A 20,706-nucleotide genomic window follows, 5' to 3' on the forward strand; every position below is an offset into this window, starting at 1 on the left:
ATGAAAAATGCACTTATTTTATAAGAAATAAGTAAAGATAAATAAAATGCATCAGTAGAAAATATATTCTACTTCTAGTAAAGCAACAATCTAACAATGTTCTTACATTACCTTTGACATTATCAGGTTTAAAGAGCATGTCTAAAATTCATAGAAGAATAGATATGGAATTCTAGTGCATTTCCTTAATATTGAAAATAGGAAATTTAAGGTCATAGAGGTGAAATGGTTTGCCACAGGCCATTCACCCCATGCCACTGTCTCAAACACACAGAAGAAACTTTGAAAATACTTTTTTTATGATAATATAAACTTGATTCTATTCATTCACAATTTTCATCCATTTAGCCTTTCATCCAATTAGCCTTCATCTTATAGTTTTTATTTCTTTATCCCTCTCTGATTTATGCTATCTCAATTTGGCTATCTTTGGATACGAATTACTTTCTGGAGTATTTGGGGCTAGATTGCCTTGGTTTAAGACCCAGCTTCACAACTTCCTAGCTGGGTGACCGTGGGAAAATCACTAAACATCTCTGTCCCTTGGGTTTCTTATCTTTAAAGAGAGAATCATAATATCTAATTGACAGAGTTGACAGGATTCAGTAAATTAAACATAAAGCACTGGAAACAGTGCCTAGCAAATAGTGTGACCCTAATAAATGTTAAATTTTGTTATAATTTCTTTTAGATTTACATTTAGTCCCTAATAGGAACTAAAATCAAACATTTATCTTGGTCATAGCCCTTCTTTGGAACTTCTACATTCAAGTTTTTTTTTTTTTAAACACTGCAATTACACACAATAACTTAAATGAGAATTCACATATTCAATCAGTATTTATTGAGTATCAATTGTTGTACCACTGTACTCAGAATTTTGAATTCAAAATTAATAATTTGTGGATTTTATTTGAAAGGGAAGTCTAGGAAGTATAACTCAGTGAGCTGAGTGACATGACAGAAACTTACTGGACCTTAAGTTCATGGCTTGTGATGAATATGGGCATCTGGCAAAGCTTCCTGAGAAACACTGGTTGAGCTGTGACTTGAATGGTGAATGAGATTAGCAGGTGAGAAAGAGCATAAAGCAGGAAATCAGGACGGGCCAGAACACATCACAACAGGGCATGCTATGATGAAACAGTAAGGATTTCTGTGTGTGAAGGATGAAATCCAAAAATAAGGCTAGTGGGTCGGTTTCCCCAGTGTTATAAACAGTCTGATATGCCAAAATAAGGATAATGGATTTATTCTTACAGGAAGTGAAAATAATGCAAGTCTTGAAGACACAGAATCCATGGGTATATTTAGTGTGAGAAAAACAATTCTAAGTAAAGCAGATAGAAATTAGATGAAGAAAAGCGTAGTGAAGACAACTGCAAGAACTTAAGGCCAGAACTGACGAAGCCTCAAGACTACAACTGAACAGATACAGATGAGACATCAGAATTAAAAGACATTTATGAGGAAAAAGCATATGGCGACCAATATGATGCCAAAGAAAATGTGGAAGGGCTTAGCAGTGACCCTTTGGCTTTCAGGTTCTGACACCCCAGAGTAATGGGAGTCAAGAACAAAGGACTCAGAGTAGATTCAGAAGTAAACGGATTCCTTTCACTTGGGACACGCGTTTGAGGCACGATCTATGGCGTGGCCTTTTATATGGTACTCAGAGATCCAGCCCCATAGCATTCACGTCTTTCTGAAATCTCCTCACTTGAGTAAGGGCTACATTCCTTCATTCATTGATTGGCTACATTTACTGACTTGCTTCTAACGAATTAGAATACAGCACATGTGGTGGAATGTTGTTTCAAAGACTACATTATAAAAGCACTGTGGCTCTCACCTTGCATGTTCTCTTCCTGTGTCTTTTACATCCTTCATTCAGAAGAACCAGCTACCCTGTCAGGAAGCAGACCTATACTGAGAAGGCTGCAGCAAGGTGACTTGTGGGCCACAAAACAAGTGTGCTCTGACAAGTCGAGCCTTCAGATGAGACTGCAGCCATTGGCCAACAGCTGGACTGCAAGCCTCTCAATTCTAAATCCTGCCCTGTTTTTCTCATGGGTATATTGTTGATATTCTCATGGCTATTTTATGTGTGGATATTGTTTTAGTTATAGTCTGTATCCACTTCCACATCAAAATCTCCATAATGTAGTTTGCCTTGTTCAGTGAGACTTAGAAGAGCAGTTGGTACCATGTAGTTATTCTAATATAACTATCTATGTACAGTCACAAAATCTGCAGATTTGAGATGACTTTTAGCAAGGACAGGGAAGCCCTATAATGTAAAGGAAAGAAAAAGTAACATATCCTAAGAGATTAATAAAAATCCATTTTGATCACTTACGATTTATCAAGTAGTGCCAATCATTTAAATGATTTATAAAAGTTATCACATTAAATAATTTATCAAGTTCCCTAGTAACTCAGATAGTAAAGAATCTGCCTGCAATGTGAGAGACCTGGGTTCGATTCCTGCATCCAGAAGATCCCCTGGAGAAGGGACTGGCTACCCACTCCAGTATTCTTGCCAGGAGAATTCCATGGACAGAGGAACCTGGTGGGGTACAGGCCATGGGATCGCAGAGAGTTGGACATGACTGAGCAACTAACACTTTCACTTTCACACAGAGATTGTATTTTCCTATTTTACGAATGATAAAATTAAGACTCTTGATCAGAAGCTACGTCACTGGACCAAAAACAGAGCCAGTATGTGAACAAGTTAAGATTCAAATCCCTGTCTGAGCGACTCAGTGATTTCCACCACCTCCCTTCTGACAGTTGAGAGTTTTTCATTACAAACATGTAACAACTAGAAGTGTAAGCCATTTGCCCCATTCTTTTGCATGAGCAAAGCTATTAGGTCATGTTTACCAAAAACAGATCATAATTCAGCAGAGCTATTCACATCTGGGAATTCTGGAAGAGGAGAAACATAATTCCTAGGGGTAGTACTGATGGAAGACACAGTCTTCAGGCCTTCCATCTATGCAAGCTGTTTGCTGGCTTGTTTTTAAGCCAATGAACCTGTAACAAGTTCCCACAGGCATTTCCTTCCTCAGAGCATACTGCACTCACCCTGAAAGCCGTTCTGATCCAAAACAAGAATTTCAAGAATTTCTATAAGCTTCTGAACTATGTTTTGTGTATGTTAAGCCTATGTCTTCATTATTTTATAGTAAAACAATTACCTTAGGTTCTTAAACATTCAGCTTTCTGAGAAATTACCTAAGTTTGATTTCATATTCCATAACAATGAGTAAGAATTGCAATCATTTCATTTCTTTAAGGTAATGTATGTACATTTAATAAGAAAATGCAAAACAACACACAAATAAATAACTCCATAACACACGGTAATAACTGAGATTTCAAGTCACACTTTTTGCCTTTATTTTGTAAGTAAAACATAACTTGTGATCTTAGTCATAACCAATATTTACCAACAGTGATAACCAACTGACCCAACTAAGTTTAGAGCTGGTCTTCATGGGATCTTTCATGATCACTGATGCAAAATTTCATTTATATTTGTTAATTAGCTAGTGAGAATGACAATACCATTAATACCAGCAACAAGTCTTGGCAGTCAGGTGCGACACAGAATCATTCTCCTAAATGATTGAACTCTCATGCCCACTGAATACAAGACAACTGTTTTATTGGTACACTCATAGCATTTTCAGTAACTGTAGGTTTTCTATCTCAGTCAATTTTGCCCACCAACCCATGATTATAATTTTCTCCTACAGTTACTGAACAATCCAGATGGAAAGCTGTATATCATCACACATTTCACAAAACTTTTTGAAGCCTTGCATAACAAGAATTTATGCAGATGATCACAGATTTCAAAAATCTGTTTGATTTTCAAAAGCAAAATGTTTGAATTAGTTACCCAGAAAGTTCTAATTTTTAATGACTGCCATTTCTACATTTTTATGTAGTTACCCAGAAAGTTATTTAAATGACTGCTATTTTTATATTTTTTGTTTCAGACTTCATGATATCTTTTTTTGGATATATATAAATTATAAATCTGTTGGGAAATTCACCACGAGTTTTACCCAGTAGAAATAATATACTAGACCAATGGCTCTCTATGTGTGGTTCCATGACTAGCCCCTACAAGATCGCTTGGAAATTGTTGGAAATGCAGATTCTTGGGCCTCGCCCCAGGCTTACTGAATCATAAACTTGAGGTCAAGAGAGGAGGACCAGCAAGCTATGTTTTAATACACCCCAAAATAAGTGAGCATCAAGCAAAATAAGACTGAGAGAACTACTCTGCTAAACTATGGTCCTGCTACACTTACAAAGACACATAACACATAACATAATAAAGACACATAAATCCCAGAGGCCCCCAAATAGCACATCCATTGCAAAGTACAGTTAATAATGATTCTTCTCTTACAAGTTATTCATTCCTAATAGCTTTAGGCAAAATCATCACCTTATCTCTCCCAAAGGCTGCTATGTATCATTTAACAATTTTTAAGGAAGCTCAGTTGTTTCAACTTGAGATTATCTTTAAACCAAATGTTCTATAGTTGTGCTCAGTTCACCACTTCAAGGTAAATAAAATTCTGTTTATGAGATTTATAATATAGTTACATGGGGGTGGGTAAACATTTTCTTTCAGTGCCACTGCATTAACCAGCAAGACAGAAGCCCTTGGTTCTGGAAAGAAGGAAACTTGAAGAGCACAGTGGATTAACAATCAGTACATTTCCTCAGAAAAGCAGTTTCACCAAGGGAAATATAGAATGTAATTTTTACGCTGCTCCAAAAGAGGTATTCAATTTTTTTGTCTGGCAAATCCTCAGCTGTATTCCACATAAAAGAAAATGAAGGAAATTGGAAATCATTGCCAGAGGCTACTTATAAGCTGAAAGTTCAAAGATTTCAATGGCCTCATACGTAGTCGCATTTTTTTTTTCTTTCTCATTTTGCAAAATGGGAAACAACATTATGCTTTCCCAACCATGCCCTCTAAATAGCTCCATCAGGCTCACTGCCAGCCCCTGGAGACCTTAAGACAGAGTCCATACTTCTCTTTCCTTAGTTCCTAGGGGCCTCTAGCCAGCTCGCTTCTCTTGACTCTTATAGGCATCAGTTCTCCTCTGAAACATACATCATTTCTTTTTTGGCACAAACATATACCCATTTCTTTAATGTTTGAACCACTGTCATTCCTTGGCAGTAGCACTCAACAGTCTCTTCCAAAACATCAGACGCTCAGTTGATGGTCCTTAAATGTTCCCCTGTCACCCTATAAACTACTAGAAATTGCCACAAACCTAAGAATCAGCTGAACTCAACTTTGGAACCTCAACTTATACTAAAGACTGTTGTTAGTGCAACAAAGTGAAAGTACATAGAGTACAGAGATAATATTGACATTTTTATAAATAAAAGTAGAATTTTAAATAATGTAGTGAGTGACAGGGTAGGCAGAGTACCATGGACACCTGTGAAAGGTGACATCTAAGGCGTCACCTTAGAAACAGAACATTTTCAAAAATACACAAGCAACCCTTAGTTGAAAGACATGATGAAATGCCCTTTCCATAAGGATAGGATTCAAATACATTTTCAGGTTTAGTTCTTTTTTCACTCAGCTTGTTATGGCATGGCCTTTTAAGTGAGATGGATTTTTTTTTTTTAATAATAAATTCTAAAAAGATTAAGAAGATTTTGCCTCAAATAATGTAATCCTGAGACTACAAAATGTTAAGCTTTATAGATTTCTAAGTGGTCAGGAGGTGGTTAAATAATTCCAGTAACTGTATAACTTGGGGCTTTCTAGGTGGCATTAGTGGTAAGAGAACCCACTTGCCAATGCAGGAGACACAATAGACAGGGGTTCAGTCCCTGGGTGGGGAAGAACCCCTGCAGTAGGATGTGGCAACCCACTCCAGGATTCTTGCTTGGAAAATTCCATGGACAGAGGGGCCTTGTGGCCTACAGTCCATGGGGCTGCAAAGAGTTGGACACAACTGAGTGAATGAGCAAGTTATACAACTGTATAACTTGTGGTAAATAATTCAACATTTTCAGAGACTTAAGAGGAATTTCAAATTTTACAAAATAAAAACATCAATAGCTAAAAAGAATATTAAAAATATAAAATAGAATTTAAATTTATAAAATAAAATAAAATTTAGAAATAAATCATACTTGTACCAAAACATTGGTTAGAGAAATAAATTGCTTTATTTAATCAATGTATATACGGGCTTCCCTCGTGGCTCAGATGGTAAAGAATCCACCTGCAATGCAGGAGACCTGGGTTTGATCTCTGGGTTGGAAAGGACCCCTGGAGAAGGGAATGGCAACCCACTCCAGTATGGCTACCCACTTGCCTGGAGAATTCCATGGACAAAGGAGCCTGGAGGGCTACAGTCCATGGGGTTGCAAAGAGTTAGACTTGATTGAGGACTAACTTTATCACTTTCAATCAATACGTACTAACCTGAGCTCAATTTCATAACATGATTTTTAATATTAATTATAGTGAATGTATGGAGAAGGCAATGGCTCCCCACTCCGGTATTCCTGCCTAGAGAATCCCATGGACGGATACTGAATGTATGGAGAAGGCAATGGCACCCCACTCTGGTATTACTGCCTAGAGAATCCCATGGACGGAGGAGCCTGGAAGGCTGAGGTCCATGGGGTCGCTGAGGATCGGACACGACTGAGAGACTTTACTTTCACTTTTCACTTTCATGCATTGGAGAAGGAAATGGCAACCCACTCCAGTGTTCTTGCCTGGAGAATCCCAGGGACGGGGGAGCCTGGTGGGCTGCCGTCTATGGGGTCACACAGAGTCGGACACAACTGAAGTGACTTAGCAGCAGCAGCATACTGAATGTAAATCACCTAACTTAGGGATGGGACTCTCCAACATCTGGGCCAAAACTGCTCTGAAACCATGGGCATCCTGTAGTAAGATCAGAGGCTTCCAAGTCTTTTCCATCCATTCTCACTTTTTCTCACAACCACATTTAAAAAATTACAGATAAAATTCTGTATCTACAGAAACTAAAGGGCATTCCATTTTTTCCAGTGCTGTCCTGCATTATCGTGCACCTGAAGCCTAAACTTTTAAAAAAATTATTATTCAAAATTACTGCTTTCTTATATTTCTAATGCACAGATAGTAAGACCTCTTCATCGGAAGATTCTGTTTCTTCCACAATAAGCTCTAGTCATGGTAAGTGAGGAGTATTTCCACACAACATTCTGAGTTACATTCGATATTGAAATGGTACACAATTCTTTATCCCTGAGGGACTACAAACAGTCCTATAAACTTATCTTAGATGATATTAAAAAAAACTCTTAGAAATGGCATTCTCAATTTGTGGGAGCTGAGACTCCATTGGTCATGCCACGTGTATGGAAAATGATCTTTGGAGTTTCATTTAATCCAAAGAAAAACACAGCAGATATTCTACCCACTCTCTAGAGGAAAGGACATACCATCTACTCTGAGGCAGGCAGAGTAAACCACAGATCCAAAGGCAGTGTGTTGAACAAGCCCCTAAAGTACCAAGCTCACACAACCTCAAAAGTGAGAAAAGGTTAGCTTTGAGTTACATATGAATAAAACAATCAAGTTTTAAAGCTTTGCCAATTTTTGCTTAAAAAGGTAAAAAGAGCATAACAAATTAATGAGCTCACAATGATTTTGGAGAAAAAACTATTTGATAAGCTTACTGTATACTCCATGTAGACAGGCAAACCTTAATCATGTCGTGTCACATATTATTTTTCTATTTTCTATATAGGAATGATGAACACATTTAAAAATTTCATTAAAGTTAACACACTGATAGTACAGACATATTAAAGTGTCGTTTTTTAGAAAAAATTGTCTAGTATTAGAGATTCAACATGACCAACTTAATACATCTATAATATAGTCAAATAAGTCATACATCACCCAGGAGACACTTAAAATAATTCTTTTAACACTTAAAGACTGAAGGAAAATGAACATACATCAATAAATAGGAGGAAATGTGCCAATAATCTGATACAAATGGAATGAAGTGGCCAGTGAATCTAATTTTTTTTAGTAGAGCATATTAGAAGAAAAAAAATACACTGTGTGTTTTTAATCTATTTTAAAAATTGTGCATGGGACAGAGGCCAAAAAATAAAAAAACAAATAAATAAGGGGCTTGAGAAAACTAGGATTAAAGAGTATAGGTAAAATTATACAGAAAGTGACTTACAGGGAAGGAAAAGAGCCTGCAGCAAACGTCATCTGTTCTGGAAACCCACAAGTTATTGAGGTTATGACAGTTGACTACAAAAATGACTCAGTTCTCTACATGCTTAAAGTTTATGAAGAGACTCCAAGTATATGGTCTCTGAATTCCAGATCTTACAGTTTACTTACAACTTTCTATTATGGATGGTGGAGTAAAGGGATTGAAAATGTTTTATGTTCAGTTATTGTATGAGAAACATTAAAAAGTCATCTATCTTATTGTAAAAGGATAAGTTCTTTTAATTGATGAAAAATTATAATAAAATATCTAAAGCATTAAATGAATCTGGGTTTAATAACATACAGGCTCTACTGAAGACCTTCAGAACATCTCAAAGTCTGTTTGCTTTTAGTGGATAAATTATATTCAGTGTTATATCTGAGAGTTCCACAGCTCAGACAATGCTCAATCCTATCTTTTTGAACATTGATTCTAGTAGCAAAATACTGAAAGATGTTTTATCAAAAATATAAACAATTTTTTTTACTTTTATTTTTTAATTTTATTTTATTTTTTAACTTAGCACTGAAAAAGAAATTTCCAGTCTAAAATTCCAAAATTTGTATTTGAATGCTTTTATTACGGGGGGGTGGGGGGGTGGTGCGGGAGGGGAATGCTTTTTCTAACTAGACACATTTTTTTTTTCTTTGAAATGAAGACTATCTCATTTCATTAAGTTAAAATCCTCCTTGTTCTCTGGATATTTATATAAGATTTTCTTCTAGCTCCTTTTAGAGTTTAGCTTGAATGAAATAATCATTGACTAATAGTGTCCATAAAATCAGAGAATCTTTGAAATTATTAATTAACATATACATGTTCACATTAGATACTTGATATGAAATGCTAAGAACAGTGCCTAGAAAATTAAATATTAGCTATTATATTTACTGCTGCTAGCTGCTAAGTCGCTTCAGTCGTGTCTGACTCTGTGCGACCCCACAGACGGCAGCCCACCAGGCTCCCCCGTCCCTGGGATTCTCCAGGCAAGAATTCTGGAGTGGGTTGCCGTTTCCTCAGTGCATGAAAGTGAAAAATGAAAGTGAAGTCACTCAGTCGTGTCTGACTTGTAGCAACCCCATGGACTGCAGCCCACCAGGCTCCTCCGTCCATGGGATTTTCCAGGCAAGAGTAATGGAGTGGGGTGCCATTGCCTTCTCCCACTCCAGTACTCTTTACTATTTTTCCACAAAAAGTAAATCACATTAATACAGGCAGTGAGCTATGTTTCAGACGTTCAGTCACAAATTGAAGTGCAAATTGGCATGGTACAGACTACTACAAATGAAAATGTATATCCACTGATACAGGAAATGTGGAAAGACGTCTCAAAAATGCGAAAAAATGACTAAGCTTTCAAGGAAAGAGATTTGATCAGATACTATTTCTTTATTTGAATTCTTTACCAGAACTTCTTCTCATCAAATAACAATGAAAGAATATAAACAATTATGAGGTTTTTCTTTCATTAAGAAAAAACAGCTCATTCATCTTTCAAAGGATCTCTCTAATGGAGAAAATAAATTGCATTTAAAAGAGAAAATATTTACCAAAACACTGAAATTTCTATTATTAATTAGTGGGAAATAATAACTAGCAAAATTTTTTAATTCTTTCACCTTTACTTGAGAATAAAGTAAAAACACACATGCTCCATAATAGGAGGCAATGTGAACAACATGTTTTATCTTCCTAAAATCATTCCCAGGGATCGATTCCACAAAATGGCTCACTTTTGTAGAGGTAAGTGTACTATAAGATTATTACTTCTCTGGTGATAGAAATTTAAGTCCAAAAACATTAAGCAACTTAAACAATGTGCTCAAATGTCTTTCTTTTGGGAATTCTGGTTACACACAATAGTAATGTTCTGATGTGTTGACATGTCTTAATACTTTAGGAACACACATCATTTAAAACAACAGGATTTTTTCCTTTACTCTCTGATCTCAGACTTGCTCACATTGTAATTTAATTCCCCAGTGACTATATACTCAGGCCCTAATAAACAGACTTTCATCTGTGACCAAAGGTAAATTTTCCACTCACAAGTGAAGAGAAATGGCTATCTTGTTTTTCTTTCCTTTTATTTTCACAGAGCAAAAAAGGAAGTTTCTTTCAGATTAAGAAAATCTAAGACAATGGACACCATTTGAGCAGAGAACACATTGGAAAACATGAATTATTTTTATAATGTCAGCTCATCCACAGCTGTGCCACCTGTTAATATGGATGCCGTCCAAAGGGATTCTGAAAATAAGCCAGGCAGTCTGCCTTCGATGGATGAAAAAGAAAACTGCCAAGCATTTTGCATACTTGTGGCAGTGGGGGGTGGGGGAGGCAGGGAGGATGCTAAGTGTAGAGGACAATGGAGGCCAAAACTGACAAAACGGAGACATTTCCTGTATCCTAGGAATCCCACATGTACCACTGCCTTTGAGACTCAAGAATAATTAATTTCTAAGAAACAAACTTTAAGATTTTTTTTGATGTGAACATTTTAAAAGTCTTTATTGAATATTATAATATTGCTTATGTTATAATTTTTTGGCCATGAGGCGCACGGGATCTTAGCTTCCTGACCGGGGATTGAACCTGCATCCCCTGCATTGGAAGGTGAAGTCTTAACCGCTGGACCACCAAGGAAGCTCCCTCCAAGAACCATTTTGAAGTCATCACTCTACCTACATTCTGCATCAGCATACCATACCCATATCTCGGTCCACCATACTGTTCTCAGTTTCCTTAAATATTTAAGATCAAGTTTCAGTTCAATGAGTTAATAACATAACTATATTAAGCACTTTCATTTTAAAGTGAGGTCTTCCCTGGTGGCTCAAATGGTAAAGAATCTGCTTACAATGCAGGAGACTCGGGTTCAAGCCCTGGATAGGGAAGATCCCCTAGAGAAGGAATTGGCAACCCACTCCAGTATTCTTGCCTGGAGTATTCCATGGACAGACGAGCCTGGCAGGCTACAGTACATGGGATTGCAACAAGTAGGACATGACTGAGTGACTAACTTTTTCCCCCCATTTTAAAAGATGAATACACTCACTCTAATGATATGGTTGGACTATAAAGAAAGCTGAGTGCCGAACAACTGGTGCTTTTGAACTGTGGTGTAGGAGAAGACTCTTGACAGTCCCTTGGATTGAAAGGCGATCCAACCAGTCCATCCTAAAGGAGATCAGTCCTGAATATTCATTGGAAGGACTGATTTTGAAGCTGAAACTCCAATACTGTGGCCCCCTGATGTGAAGAGCTGACTCATGTGAAAAGACCCTGATGCTGGGAAAGATTGAGGGCAGGAGGAGAAGGGGACGACAGAGGATGAGATGGCTGGATGGCATCACTGACTCAATGGACATGAGTTTGTGTAAACTCTGGGAGTTGGTGATGGACAGGGAGGCGTGGCGTGCTGCGGTTCATGGGGTCGCAAAAAGTAGGACACAACTGAGTGACTGAATTGAACCGAACTGGATGATATGGTAAAAAACTGACATATATCCTCTGTCCTAACGTGATGGTGTTGCTTGTGTTACTGAGCATGCAGGTCTTAAAGATAAGTAGCACCACAGTTAGAAAAAACATAATTAGCTGCAGAATCAGTGGAAATAGAAGATGACAATTCTATTTACATTCTGTTCTAAAACATTAAATCTAAACTACAGAAGTCACAATACCCAGGGAAATGCATAAGTTCTGGGAATATTTACTAAATTTTATGAGATATATACATAATGTTTCCCCCTGACAGGCATCTTAGAACCACATTTGATAACAACATGAAGTTAATTTCTGAAAGTGCAGCAAACACCAGTAAAGCACAGCTGTCAAATCACAGAACACAGTTTTCTTATGTTCTTTATAAAATCTGAATCTCTAAACTTCTTCTAGCTTTTGTCCAAAGGCAAAGATGGCATCTGCTGATGCTTGTTGAGAATTTTGTCCACTTGGTACTACTGTCTATGCAAGGCAAACTCCTGTTTTCAAGGGTCTACAAGGAGCTGACATCCAAAAAGCAAAAGGGGGCTAATTAATTCCTCCATTTCCATGACTGTTTAAAGCTTTTTGATGATGTTATTATTTTCCTAGTCTCAGGTCTATGGATTTCAATGTCAAACCATTGAAGATTCCAATTCTATTAATAAAGCAGACATTTTTGACTCATGCTGGTTCTTTAATTTCTCTTGCAACGGTTCTAAAATTATTTTACTACCAATGTTTACTTGGTAAGTTTTAGGGTGAACTAATCAAATTACCAACATCCACTGGATCATCAAAAAAGCAAGAGAGTTCCAGAAAAACATCTATTTCTGCTTTATTGACTATGCCAAAGCCTTTGACTGTGTGGATCACAATAAACTGTGGAAAATTTTGAAAGAGATGGGAATACCAGACCACCTGACCTGTCTCTTAAGAAACCTATATGCAGGTCAGGAAGCAACAGTTAGAACTGGACATGGAACAACAGACTGGTTCCAAATAGGAAAAGGAGTATGTCAAGGCTGTATATTGTCACCCTGCTTATTTAACTTCTATGCAGAGTACATCATGAGAAACGTTGGGCTGGAAGAAGCACAAGCTGGAATCAAGACTGCGGGGAGAAATATCAGTAACCTCAGATATGCAGATGACACCACCCTTATGGCAGAAAATGAAGAGGAACTAAAGAGCATCTTGATGAAAGTGAAAGAGGAGAGTGAAAAAGTTGGCTTAAAGCTCAACATTCAGAAAACGAAGGTCATGGCATCTGGTTCCATCACTTCATGGCAAATAGATGGGGAAACAGTGTCAGACTTTATTTTTGGGGCTCCAAAATCACTGCAGATGGTGACTGCAGCCATGAAATTAAAAGACGCTTACTCCTTGGAAGGAAAGTTATGACCAACCTAGATAGCATATTCAAAAACAGAGACATAACTTTGCCGACAAAGGTCCGTCTAGTCAAGGCTATGGTTTTTCCAGTGGTCATGTATGGATGTGAAAGATGGACTGTGAAGAAAGCTGAATGCCACAGAATTGATGCTTTTGAACTGTGGTGTTGGAGAAGACTCTTGAGAGTCCCTTGGACTGCAAGGAGATCCAATCAGTCCATTCTAGAGGAGATGGGTCCTGGGTGTTCTTTGGAAGTAATGATGCTAAAGCTGAAACTCCAGTACTTTGCTACTCTTCACCTCATGCGAAGAGTTGACTCATTGGAAAAGACTGTGATGCTGGGAGGGATTGGGGGCAGGAGGAGAAGGGGATGACAGAGGATAAGATGGCTGGATGGCATCACCGACTCGATGGACGTGAGTCTGAGTGAACTCTGGAAGTTGGTAATGGACAGGGAGGCCTGGCGTGCTGCAATTCATGGGGTTGCAAAGAGTCGGACACGACTGAGCGACTGAACTGAACTGAATTGAATTAATCAAATTATAAAAATAAAATGATGAGGGAAAAACTCAGAATTGCCCAGCATGTGTTCGACAGTAGCGGCAAGTTGATGGTTAAGTATACAATGAGTGTACATTTGGTTCATTTGCCACTTAGCAGGTTAAACTTGGGAAACAGTTCTTAACATTAAGTCCCTCTATATCAGATTCCTAAAAGGATCTAGACATCTGTTTTATTTAGAGGTCTTTTGATGGCCAACAGAAATTCACTCAGATTAGCTGGGGGCTGGGCAGCACAGTCACTGCACAGACACATGGAGGGATAAAGAGACTCTGCACACACGGAGAATCATCTCCTGATCTCGGGAGAGGAGTCTCATTGACCCAGCCCCTCTTTCTGGAGTCAAAACTTCTAGGTCATAGGTTGCTGGCTCACCGGGGACTAGATGCCCTTGGTGAAGCTGTTTCACATCTGGGCAAAAAAAGCCAAAGCTGGTGATAGGGAACAGCCATGATTGCTGCGCTTGGTTGATTTGTGAGGCACTGGGTGCATCTTAAGTGGAATCACTAAGAAGGGGGTGTGGCAGGCAGGTCATTTTGAGATCTAATGCGATTCGGGGTGCATTTGAAAGTCAGACCCTGGCCTCCTCTGTCTGACTGTATCGAACCCCAGCTCTTTCTACATGCTACTCTGAGACTTTGGTCCAGTTAATTAACCTATTTGATTTTTAGTTTTCTCAATATTAGTACCAACAAAGGTCATGGTGACGAGTCGATGAGGTAATCTATGCTAAAGTCCCTAGGCCACTGTCTGGCACTGAAATCGCAGGGTAATTTAAGTTGACCAATATCATCCAGTTTCACAGCTTGAAGCCGACTCTCTCCTCATTCATTACAGTGGTGTCTCTTCTCCAGGAAGACATCTGTCTAAGGAAGGGTTCGGCCCCAAAGTCATCCGGCAAGACAAAAATAACCCTAGTCAAGAAAAGGTCTGATACAGTAGCTGCAGACAAATACTGTTTGACTCTAGGTAGGAGGTACCTGAAAGTGAAGTGAAAGTGAGAGTCGCTCAGGCGTGTCCAACTCTTTGTGACCCCATGGACTATACAGTCCATGGAATTCTCCAGGCCATTATACTGGAGTGGGTAGCCTTTCCCTTCTCCAGGGGATCTTTCCAACCCACGGATCAAAGCTAGGCCTCCGCATTGCAGATGGATTCTTTACCAGCTGAGCCATAAGGGAAGCCCAAGAATACTGGAGTGGGTAGCCTATCCCTTCTCCAGAGGATCTTCCCGATCCAGGAATTGAACCGGGATCTCCTGCATTGCAGGCAAGATTTTTTACCAACTGAGCTATTAGGGAAGCCTTAGAATAGTTAAATTCATAGAGTTAGAAAGGATACTAGTAGATGCCAGCGGGTAAGTGGTGGGGAAGGGGAATGGTGACTTAGTTTTTAATGGGTACAGAGTTTCAGTTTACCAAAGTTAAGAATTTGGAAGATGGATGATGGTGAGAGCTGCACAATAATAATGTACTTAGTGCCACTGCAACGTACAGTTAAATATAGTTAAAACAGTATGTTTTAGATATTATGTGACTCTTACCTCAAAAAACATTTTTTTTAAGGTTTGAAAAGATTTTATCAGCCCATAAATATAGTATACATGCTTTTCTGATGTGTATACTTTAATGGGGATATGTGTGTATACATGTCCATGTAAAGTGTATAATTATGAGCAGATATGTCAAATATAATTGTACAATGTTGTTAATTATGAGATAGACATTACAACTAAACTGGAAGAAAAAAAAAAGATCTGTGCACTGTCCTTTCACTGAGATACTCCTGCTGGTTTTAGTAAGTTAAGGAGATGCTGATGCCGTATGTCAGTGGTGCCAGGCCAAGGATGAATAAGGATCATTAAGCAGTGGCCATGTGATGGGTGTTGAGATAAGGAAGCCAGGCTGTTCCCACGGGGTTTGATCTTCTGTGTCCTCAAGTGACCCAGTCTTTCAGGGTCACCAAGGATTGATTCTCAGAGGAAGTCAGTGGTGGACTCTGTTCAACCAGAGAAGTTGACAGGTATTAACATGCTGCTGGTTAATTATGCTAGAAAAACATGGTGAATAACACTGAGGCTGTTACCTTTTGGGCTGATCAAACATTCCTGGTACATGTAATTTTAAGGCTTTGTTTCATATGATGTTCCTGTTCCAAAAGGAAATCAATCAGGTTTTGGCTGTTTGGAACAGTCCTGCCAATTAATGAAGATTCCAACTTGCTTGCTCTTCCTGTTCATTGCTCCTTTCTTTTTATCTCTATATAACCACTCACTTGTTCTAATCATTGATTTATCAATGACGATCTCTGTGTGTGCGTGATAAGTCACTTCAGTTGTGTCCGACTCTGCGACCCTATGGATGGTAGCCCTCCAGGCTCTCCTATCCATGGGGTTCTCCAGGCAAGAACACTGGAGTGGGTGGCCATGTCCCCCTCCAGGGGATCTTCCTGACTCAGGGATCAAACTCTCATCTCTTATGTCTCCTGCATTGGCAGATGGGTTCTTTACCACTAGCGCCACCTGGGCAGCCGACCTCTCCTAATTCATAATGTGTTCAGTGAGGTTATCGACAAAGCCATGGTTAGTCACTTGGTGGGCCACACATTCTCGCTAATACACTAATGATCAGACACCCTCAAATCATTTACTTCTCTTACCAGAGGACTGGACAAAATGTTCCAGACATAGTTAAATATCTACAAGTTATAAATGTTTACCTTTTAAATCTTTGTAAAAAGAAAAACACAGGTCTTCATGCACTTCGTTCAACTGTCCATGGTAACTGAAGCCCTTGTTGCTAGATCTGGTGACCATGTATCTCGACGTTTGCTGACAGTGATGCTGGGCTTATGATGGCTGCATGTAAGGGCCAAGTTCAAAGAAGCCTCTTTTGTTTTCTTTCTTGTTTTTTTTCCCTCTGATACCAGAACACTGTTGCTTTGATTGAACTTGAGATAAAATAACTGATTTCATTTAGAGGGCATGTTTTACAAAAAAACATATTAATATTTACTTAAAACAGTAGACTCACTCTCAACACAATAAGACACTCACCTTTGGGAGGTTGGCAGACATGGATGGAGCAACAGATTAATGACCCACATTTCAGTTTCACACCAAGACAGGGACTCACTGAGCAGAACGGCTGGTGAAGTCACCCCCTTATTACTGTTCTCCTCCCGAACTGAACATATAGAGTTAAATCAGTGGAAGTGTCATAGGACTGTTTTCAGTGCCTTTTATAGAGTAAGTGAGAAAGGGAGGTCTCATTTAGAAGAAAAATACCTTTCTTATGGAAGATTGTTTTAAGTCCTTAAGTATCAACTCTATTCTTTTTCCAAACATGTTTATGAAACCCCCAACTTCCACTTCACATGGAAGTTGCATTTGGAAGACGACATGACTAAACATTGACATGAATGTAAGTCCTTTAAGAATGTAACAGGAAAGAACAGATTTTAAATAGTTAAGAAAGGACAGAAAGGCCTCTTTCAAATCCAAGAGAATTCTCTGATATCTGAATCATTATTTAAAAAATCCAATTAATGGGAAACAGGATAACAGTTACGGTAAAGTGTTGCCATAGTTTAAGGGGATGGATCACTAAATCTGTCTACCTGAGCTCTTGAAAAATCTCTAACGATTTTTATCTGCTTGTCAAGGAACTGCAACTTAGATTTCATCACATTGCCTCCTGCTCCCACACAAGTAGAAAGAACATTTATATTCAACTATAACAGTCTAAAAACAAACTTATATAGGAAAGGTGTCATAAGCATAACTGAAAGGAAAGGAAGATCAGGAATGAAGAAAATTAAACCTCTCTTCCTTCAGTAAGAGGAAAAAAAAAAAAGCTTAACCACAGATATTTACTTCTGTATCTCAGTATACTTATAGATCACTATACGACATTTAATTTTATTGTTTTCCACTGCTGTTCCTAAACAAAACATGCACATCTATGGTAAAAAGAACCCACTGAGACAGGAGCAGGTGCTCGTCACATCACCACTACCCCGACCTCAATGAAGGAATGATTTTCAGTGGTGTTACTGGAGAAAAAAACATCACAACTAATTACATCATTTCTCTTGGTTCCTACATCCACCAAGGCATGCTCAAACATGCTCAGACATACTCAACCTGTTACCACAATCCATGGTTTCTCTCAAGATTTCACTTAGTGTAATGAATATAATTTCTCTATTTAAAATGATAAACTTCTATTTCCTTAAATGGAATGACTGGCCAAGAAGCAATCTTCTCATGTGCTATAACAAGGTATTAACATAAGGCATTTTATTCCTAAAATAAGGTAATCAATTGAGAAGCCTTTTAAGGATGAAAATTACCAGGAAAATTCGCCATTTCATATCACTGATGAACACTTATTCTATTAGTTCACATAGTAAAGGTAGTTGAGGATTTTTTTTTAATTTAAAAACATATCATATGATACCTATATAGATTATTGTGTTTCTGTTACAGAGTATCATTATCAAGTGTGCTAATGTCTAAAATTTGGGTACTGGTTTATTGCCTTTCTCTACTGTGTCTATAAAACCTTCATTTATAGAATGTCTCTGGTTATATATATGTGAGTACGTGTATGTGTGTGTAAAAAAAAAACCATTAAAGTTGAAAGGTTCAAAATAATGAAAAAAAATCACTGTATTTCCACTCTATTTTATCATGTAAACTAAAATAATGCATTTGTGTACAATCGAAATCAAATTTGAGAGCTGAATCTTTTCCATACTGCTCTTAAATATAGCCTTTAAGTAGTTTTACCTGTTTGCATCCTAAGAACACAAGAGTATTTGCTATAACATTACATAAGCCTTGAAGAGACAGGAGAGAAAACGCTGCCAATCCTGGGGTAAAAGCCACAGTTCCCTCCAAAGCTACCCTTGAGACATACACAAATTCTAGAGTGTTGGAATCATTTAAAATTGCTGATATTTGGCCATTTCAACCTTAAAAAAATGACAATTTCACTTAAACAGCCAGATATACCTAACAGGCATAGAAAATGCATCTGACGATATCCTCGACAATTATTATGCAGAAGTTGGTGACAATCAACTCTACAGAAATGAAAACCTTAACATCAGCGTACGCTCTGAAAATTTATGAACCTTTGCTCCATCTTTATTAAATTTCAACTGCATCCATTCAAAGAAAAAATGGATTTTTTTTTTTTTTTTACAAAGGTACACCAATGAAAATAAATACCCTCTCTGTCTTTGTTCTATCAGATGTCCATCCAAAGGTCGTGATTACGGTCACATTGCCAGATTTTTAACTACATCTAGCTCCCAATATTGCATTTGTGGCTCACACCAGGAATCCCTTGACCCAGCTCGACAAGCGTGAAAACATGAAATAAATGAAGATTAACAAAGACAGGTCTAAGGGACAGCTTGCACCAATACCGCAATGCCCTCATCACTAATACTCGATTCTGCATTGGGGTACTTATATCTGAAAGATTTGCAAATACTGACAATGTTCACGCCAGACATGACTGCAAGTGGGGAACAGGCTGAAGGGGAAATAAAAAGAAATGCCTTCCAAGAGAGAAACATTCATTAGCCTCCCTGGCAAGTGTCTAAAGCAAACAAGGAAACTGCAAAATAATGCCTTCGTTACAAATAAACCCTTTCGAGCACAGTACCTTTTTGTGTCTGCCCCTCTTCCATATTCTCTTCCATGGCTACCTTTCTTCAGTAGAATCTGGTACACGGAATTAATCAAAAGCTCAATTAGATGGAGGAAAAGCAAGTGATTTCTTTTTTTTTTTTCCCTTGGGAAGCTCCCCCAGCAGTGGCTTGGGTAAGTCCTCGGAGCTTAGCTCAGGCTCCCTCGCGCCTCTTGTTTGCTTGGAGACAGGCTGTCAAGTGCAATTTCATTCAAATTACTCTTCCGTGAAGATTATCAATTTTTCTTCTCAAAGCTGCCCATTGTGTACCACTGTAAGCAGGTATTCAAAGCAAAGAGCCTGAGAATTTTGGGGGGAAATCTGGTCTGAATCCCAGTGGCAGAGACTCTAGGACTCGAAAGGCTTGCTTTGCATTTCAAATGGGGAAAAGAAATTGAGGTTTGTATTGAAATCTGGGCTTTAAATGGGAAGCAGGCTGAGCTGGGAACAGATGGAGGGGTGTCCTCCTAACAGGAAGCAGACCACCAACCCACAATTCCCCCTCTCTGCCACCAGAGTGGGAAAGCCCAGCTCCCCGTGGGTTCTTTATGCTGCAAGCTTGCTCCTCACCCAGTCAGATACCTTGCGAAACTGCGTTTTCCTGTTCTCTCCTCCCCAAGTATCTGGTTAATTTGATTTAAAAGTGCCAAGACAGGATGCAATTATACCATCTCAGGGTTTATCTCTAAGAGGTTATGATGGAGAGAGGACTTGCAAGCTCACAGCTCTCAGATTTAAAAAGATAGAGAAGTATGGTTTTCAAAATAAGGAGTATAAACCTTTAAGCCTGAAAGATATGTTTAAGTCATTATTTCACTTCAGAGCCACGAGACTCTTAAAGGGAAGGGACAGAAACTGAAATGTCTGTAGAAAGAAATCGATGGATGACTTTGTAATCTATCGTGAGGATTTTCGCCCACAAAAACTGATTTGAAATGGGAATCTCTTGAAAGAGAATTGCTTCAGAGGGTCGTCATTGGGGAAGCAGAAGGAACAAATTCTAGATAAGGAACGACAGGATAAGCAATTTATAATGGGATTCTGCAGTCTGGTTTGGAATGCAAATCACAGTGCTGCAGTCTGGCAATAAATTAGCATTTGTACTTCAGTCTAGTGAGTGACAGGGCACGATCCACCAGTCTCAATACTTCACAAAAAGTAGAGGAAGAAAATAAACAGTACCCCTTTCTAGGGGGCATAAACCTTCCTAGAAGATAAAGGGAGGAAGAAGCCTTTTCTCCGTCTCCATCTTTTAATAA

The 20,706-nt window shown here is 38.4% G+C and overlaps 1 protein-coding gene across 3 annotated transcripts in view; it reads right to left on the reverse strand.

Annotated features, from left to right (window-relative positions):
* GPM6A (glycoprotein M6A) overlaps nucleotides 1-20,706 on the reverse strand; it is a 256,670-nt gene that overhangs the window by 121,410 nt on the left and 114,554 nt on the right. The window contains exon 1 of one of the 3 annotated variants that reach the window (XM_061404098.1): nucleotides 19,424-20,194. The exons of the other annotated variants lie outside the window; for them this stretch is intronic. Within the exon in view, the coding sequence (XP_061260082.1) occupies nucleotides 19,424-19,460 (37 nt within the window). The 5' untranslated portion in view covers nucleotides 19,461-20,194. Of the gene's footprint in view, nucleotides 1-19,423; nucleotides 20,195-20,706 lie in introns of those variants that run through there. 3 annotated transcript variants of the gene reach the window in all.

The sequence above is a fragment of the Bos javanicus genome, chromosome 27, assembly GCF_032452875.1.
Source record: "Bos javanicus breed banteng chromosome 27, ARS-OSU_banteng_1.0, whole genome shotgun sequence".
Lineage (NCBI taxonomy): Eukaryota > Metazoa > Chordata > Mammalia > Artiodactyla > Bovidae > Bos > Bos javanicus.